This window comes from Cinclus cinclus, chromosome 13 (assembly GCF_963662255.1).
Source record: "Cinclus cinclus chromosome 13, bCinCin1.1, whole genome shotgun sequence".
Classification (NCBI taxonomy): Eukaryota; Metazoa; Chordata; class Aves; order Passeriformes; family Cinclidae; genus Cinclus; species Cinclus cinclus.
This window is the reverse complement of record NC_085058.1, coordinates 19230330-19236587: the sequence shown is the minus strand read 5'-3', so window position 1 is coordinate 19236587 and position 6258 is coordinate 19230330. Positions and strand designations below refer to the sequence as shown.

The 6258-nt window shown below is 55.0% G+C and overlaps 1 protein-coding gene across 2 annotated transcripts; it reads right to left on the bottom strand.

Annotated features, from left to right (window-relative positions):
- Nucleotides 1-1991: 1991 nt before the first annotated feature.
- RASL12 (RAS like family 12) lies at nucleotides 1992-5755 on the bottom strand. Of its 2 annotated transcripts, XM_062501471.1 has the most exons (5): nucleotides 5513-5755; nucleotides 5334-5390; nucleotides 4184-4257; nucleotides 3910-4100; nucleotides 1992-3148 (listed from the first exon to the last, which is right to left on the bottom strand). In XM_062501471.1, the coding sequence occupies exons 1-5, from the start codon at nucleotides 5667-5669 to the stop codon at nucleotides 2764-2766; spliced, it is 864 nt and encodes a 287-aa protein (XP_062357455.1). In that variant the 5' UTR covers nucleotides 5670-5755; the 3' UTR covers nucleotides 1992-2763. The 2 variants fall into 2 exon arrangements, with proteins under 2 accessions (XP_062357455.1, XP_062357456.1); XM_062501472.1 differs by lacking the exon at nucleotides 5334-5390.
- Between the last annotated feature and the right edge of the window lie 503 nt (nucleotides 5756-6258).

Genomic DNA, 6258 nt, shown 5'->3' with positions numbered 1-6258 from the left:
CTAAGACATGCCTGAGGGCACTACCTGAGGAGGTGATTTACCCCAAACACACAAACCCTCAGTCTTGCCTCTGGAATAACTAGGCCATAGGTGAAGACAGGCAGGAGGCTTTGCTGAGACAGTGTCTCTGGGGTTCAGCCTCTTTACAGACAGAGCCTGCCAAGAGAGCAAAGGTCTCTTGTGATTTTGGCAGGGTGGAGGGAACAGATTGACATAGCAGCAGTCACCATCAGAGGATCAGCTTCAAAGCTGAAATCAAGGACAGAGCATCCTGGGTGTCCTCAGAAAACCCCTGGCCAGGCTCTGTGGGTTACACTGATCTGTGTGTGCTAACACTGCCTCTCTGCTTTCCCTCAGCCTCAACATGGAATTACTCCGTTCTTGCGCTTTCCCTTGCAACCATGATTTTGGGTCTTGTCCTTCTGACCATTAACATTGCGCGAAACAGGTGAGGCAGAAAAATTTGAGAATTTTTTGGTGTGTGGTCATGCCCTGAAACCCTCCCAGGCAAACAGATACAGGGGTTTGGCAGGGCAGGACTAGGCCTTGAGTGACGGGGAGAAGAGCAAGGACAAACTCCCTTTGAACCATTTTTTGTTATAAAACCTTGCCTGATGCCTGCTCACTTTGTGTCACTTGGAACAAGCCCCTTCTCTGGGCTCTGGATTGAATAAAGGTCTTCACAGCTCTGCACAGCCCAGCAGGGCTGCTGGGAGGGGAGTGATGATAACTGTGGTGTGAGGTGCTCTCCCCTACGTACAGGAGCTCTGGAGCAGGACTCCCACCCTTTCCCCATCCACATCCCTACACAGTTCCCCAGCTGCTGCACAACCCCACAGCTGAAGAGCAACTCACTGCTTGCTACGGTGCAGAAATTTATCACTGTGTCAGAGCTGCCTCAGACAAGAGTGGAGCTAACGCCAGGAGCCTGCCTCGCTCTCCCTCTAGTGCTGGCTGACTGCGTGCTGCTCCTGGCGTCAGGAGCTGGGTGCTCTCGAGTGTGAATCCCACAGCTGTGTGTGCTCAAATACTTCAGAGCACTTACCTGGCACAGCTCACCTGGCATGTTCCAGGGACATGGTGCAAATTGATGGCTGTGACCCTCACCAGGGTAGGTACCCTCAGATGTGGGCTGGGCTTGCTGCTTCACTCTGTGTCCTTGTGCCTTCCCTGCAGGAAAAGGAAGATCCTTATGAAGGGAGGAGCAGCACAAACCACACAGGAGGCTGACCTGGATGCCAAGCAAGCCCTGATGCCTGTGCAGGAATACAGCCCAGACAAGCCACTAAAGCAGGAGCCAGGGCCCCAGGACCAGAGACCAGGGGACGTGGTGGTCCAGTGGAAGGACGGGACTGTCACATCCCTGTACACAGAGATGTCTGAGGAGGCCATATAGTGGCAGCTGAAGTCAGCCCATTTAGACCTTAAGGAAGGTATCAGAATGTCTCAGCTCACAGGGGTGCAAGTTTAAATATGCAGTTTAGCCTGGGGAAAGAAAAGGGTGAGAAAAGAAAGCAGCAGAGTTGTACCTGCAGGAGGGCCCCTGGACTCAGCTCCTGCCTGGCTGCTGTTCCCCCACTGCTCTCAGCTGCTTCCAGCCTTCCCTTCAGTGCCAGCTTCATCTCCTCCCTCAGGTGCTGCTAATAGGTGGGAGCTGAGCCAGGGAAGGAAGTGGGAAGCTTGGCTTGCAGTTAACCAGGGAAAGCACCCTCACTTCCCATTAGGAAAACAGCAACACTGAGGCTGAGGCATTTTTATTGTTTTCATAATCCTCTTTATTAAAGTACTTTCCAAAGTGGTTGATCAAAATGCCATATTGCATCTCTGTCAGTAAGGTCATATATACACATTTATATGGCTAGATGTACAAATATACATAAGGATATTTTACTCTGCAAAGTAACTGCAACTCCCAAGGAGAAGCAGAACATTTAACCTGATAGAGCACCTGAAACCAAACATCCAGCCCTTGGCCCTGGCTTGGGCACTGGTAGAGCATGGTCTGCTCCAGGATTCCCTTTGTGTCCTTCACTGGGTATGTGTAAAAGCCATGAACTAATTTAGGACATTGTTGGAAATTCATCAGTCTTTTAAACAAAGGCTTTTCAGACCATGTCCTTGTCAGCAAAGTGTCTCCTTGCAAAACATTTGGAAAGGGATGCTATAGTATAAAAAGTTGATTTTAAAAAGCAGCAATTTTGGTGTGACTTAGCTTGATGTGTGGTATCAGTTTCAGGCCACCTGAGGCCTTTAAGCAGATGAAACGGTATCTGCATCTTTTTTATCTGGATTTTAAAAAAAATTAAAATTCTTCCTACTTATTGCTTAGTCGGGGACCTGTGGGATTAATGAGATGGGTGTCTCCGTGCTGTAGCCGTGTGCCAAGTGCCCAAGATGGCTGGTGGCTGTGGGGCTGGCCCTTGCCCTTCCAATGGTATCCACAGCTCCGGCTCCTCTGGGAACTGCTGCATCCTCACAGAAAATTGAGCTGGCCCCAGTGCCAGTGGCAGGATGGGTGCAAACACCTCAGCAGCAGTGGGCAGGGGCAGGCAGAGGGATGCCACAGTCCATGTCAGACCCTTGGCACTCTCCCTGCTCGCCAAGTTGCCACTGCTGGCTTTGCCCAGTGGAGACGGGGACCACTGTCTGCCAGTGGCTGCTGCAATGCCTGTGAGTCCATCATGGAAGGTCTCAGCTCCTGTGAAGCTGGGGGGATGGATGAGGGTCTCTCTCCTTCCTCTCTGCAGCCCACAGGGATGTCTCCTAAAATATCTTGAAGCCTTTCAGCAAGGTTAGCGTGGGAGCTTTCCTTTTGCTCTGAGCCCGCGAGGACTTGACAGTGACCAGCTTGGCCTGGGCCACCGAGGGGATCTCCTTGTAGTTGACAGTGGAGAGGGTGTTGAAAGTGCAGGTGGCCAAGCAGTGGTGGGTGGGCAGGGCCACCGATGTGGCCACGGGCGGGCAGGGCCGATCCTCGGAGATGAAGAGTGGCCCCAGGGGGAGGTTCTGCTCGGCCTGGCGCCGCACCTCCCGCACGGCCTCGTGGAAGACGTGCTGCACCCGAGAGAAGTCCTGGCATGCTGACACCTCATGGAAGAGGCACCCGAACCTGCTGGCGAGGGACATCCCTTCTGCTGAGAGCACCTGCCTGGCAAGAGGGGAGGGGATGGGTGCAGGGTCCCTTGGGGCATGGCAGCCACCTGCAAAGGGTGCACGTAATAGATCCCTGCATCCCACGCCTCCTTCCCAAAGAGCACCAAGGTAGCACCTGCCCATCCCTGCCCTGGGACAAGCAGGTACGTGAATCCAAAAGAGTTTTGCCCTTCCCAAAATCCCAGAGCAATGGTTTCTTTGTGTCCCTGGGGAATCACGCAGCTTCCCCAAGAACGCAGGAGTGGATGTGATGACAGCGCACTGTGAAGCAGGGAGGAGGAGATGGGGCAGGTCCTTGCTGTGGGGAGGGGGATACCTCCCTCCTGGGAGCACGGGGGGTTCCAGCAATGCATGTGACTCAGGGACCCGTGGGACCACAGAGCAGCACAAAAGGCCAGAAAAACATATTGGGCACATCCAGTCCTGGCAGTGGGGCTGGAACTAGAGGGCTCCAGGGAAAGGAAGGGCATGTCCAGAGGGGCTCCTCTGGCTCAAGCCCTGCTAGGGATGGTGACGCTGCCTCACCACTCAGCCAAAAAACATCCTACTGAAAATACCAACAGGCTCAAAATAAACACATCAGCCCTCAGGCAAGAAAGCAGAAATTTCAGAGATGTGGGAGGATGTTGCAAATACTAATGGGGGTGGAAACACCCGTAAAGAAATCAGATTTGGGTTTTGCATCCCAGCTGAAGGGATGGGGATCTGTGAGCTCTCTCCCAGGGGGAACAGGCAGCCTTACCGCGTGCCCGATACCTGTACTGCTCCATGTCCAGCTTGTTTCCCAGCAGGAGCACGGGGCAGCGGCGCTGGCAGCCCTGCGCATGCAGGGCGAGCACCTCTAGGTAGCGCTGGCAGCCCTCGAAGCTCTTCCTGTTGTCGATGCTGTAGACAACAAGGAAGGCGCTGGCCCAGCACAGGTAGCGCTCGCAGTTCCCGGGACCATCCTGGGTGTGAGAGGAGTGGCTGAGCTGCAGTCCAGTCGTGGTCCAGCCATAGTCCAGCTGGTCATCACCCCCCAATGCCTTACCTGGTCAGCAGTGTCCATCACCTTCAAGAGCACAGGCTGCTGGTCCACCAGCTCCTCTGAGGAGTAGGTGTCCTCTGCAAGAAGAAGGGTGGTTGTGAGGATGGGCTAGCACATGCTGTCTTCTTCAAAGCCAAGTAAAGCCCAGGATGCTTGGGACACCGTGGAAAAATTTCAGCCCTGATGAGGAGCATCCTCCACCAGTGCCTCCCACCTTACTCCTTCCTGAGATATTATTTTGGGGGACTGGTGGCGATGTTGCTGGGAGAGCCAGGCTAGAAGCGCTTATTCCTCCCCACGTGCTACAAGTGTGGGCTCCCACAGGAGAAGGAGGGAGGGGAAGGAGCTTGGCACAACAATCACTGCACCCAGGGCTTGGCCCTTATCTAAAAGCCATGGCCTGATGAGATAAAGCAAGCTAGGGGCTTGACATGAAACTGTTTCTCAATAAATCAAGCGAGACGAGCAGTCTTTTCTTTAGGTAGAAGGGCAGGCAGGGAGAGCTGTTGAGCCATTCCCCCAGGAGAAAGATGCTTTCTTTGGGCCAGCTTTTAACGGATGTGTTTCGGAAAGGTTTTGACGTGGGAAGATGAAACCACATTCCCAAAAGTATCTGAGGAAGAAAGGATTTATCCTTCTTTCTAAGAGTCACTGAATTATTAGGGACTGGAGTTGGTTCCTGGACAAGGTCCATATCTCTCTAATGTCTCCGATAAATCACTTATGGTTCTTCCCCACAGCCTGGAGTCAGGCCTAGGAAAATAGTTATTAATTACTCAAATGAGTGGGAAAAAAGTGCCCAGAACTGCTCACTGCAAAACTCAGCCCCAGGGTCGCCTGCTGTGCACCCATCCTCATTCCCTCAGTCTTTTCCCTGCCCAACAGACTTGAGATGCTCCTCAAAGAGCCCCAAGAATTCAGCTGTTGGTTGTCTGGGAGCAATGCAAGGAGCCAACATTCCCTGTGGGAAGTGCCCCCGGAGAAGGCACTGCTTTCACCTTTGTTTTCACAGATGCTTTGGGTCAAATCCAGCCCTACTAGTTGCTTTTTATATAATTTTGGGTGAGTTTTTTTTTCTTCCCCCTTACATGCCACATTGATGGGAAATGTGGGAGATGGGAAGGATGCTCCATGGGATAAGAATGTGCCTTACCCAGGTTGGGATCATATTCACTGATGAACCTCTTGGTTAGAAACTTCACAGTCAGAGCTGCAGGAGGTGAAAGAGGCAGGTGAGGCAGGTGTCCCCTCACAGCACCCTGGCAGCTCCCCGATGCCCTGCCCTGCCCTGCCCTGCCCTGCCCTGCCCGTGGCTGCGGGTGCCCATCTCACCTGACTTGCCGGCCCCTCTGCACCCCAGGATGGCCACGTTGCACTCGGGGAGGGGACTCTGGGGCGGCCGCTCGCTGCTGGCTCGGGGTTTGCCGAACATCGAGGACATCCTCGGTCCTGCGGGAGAGAGCGGGGGACGTGGAGCACCCGCTGCCATGCCGGATGGGACCTTCTCACCGCCTGCCTCGTGGGTGCCCCAGCCTAGGGGAGAAAAGGGCTCAGCAACACCAGTGCGGGAGATCCCCTCTCTTCTATCCTCATCCTGGAGTCAGGCTGGCTGCCATCCTCATCCCACAGTGGTGGCCAGCATCCCACCCAAAGAGAAGGACCCCCCAGCCCTCTGCCCACCCATCAAATCCCAGAAAGAGAAGCGCAGCCTCCCACCTTAAAACCCACGGCCGGAGGGGACGCGGGGCTCTCGGTGAGTGCGGGGCCGGGGCAGCCGCGGTCCCTGCACGACCGGGGCTGCGATGAATGAGGCAGGCAGAGGCGAGTGAGGCTCCCGCTGCTCGGTCTCCAGCCAAACTCCTTGTAAGGAAAGCTGCCACGCCGCGGGGCTGGACACGCTGCCCCGGCCACCCCGAGGAGGGTCCCCCTGGGCAGACCACACGCCGGCACTCCGAGCTTCCCCGGCTTCGGGCAGGGACCCCCGGGCCTGAGACCTGCCGTGCCTCGGCTTGGTGGCCACCTTGCCATGTCCTAGCACCTTCTTGAGCCCTCAGATGCTCTCCGTGTCCCCAGCAAGC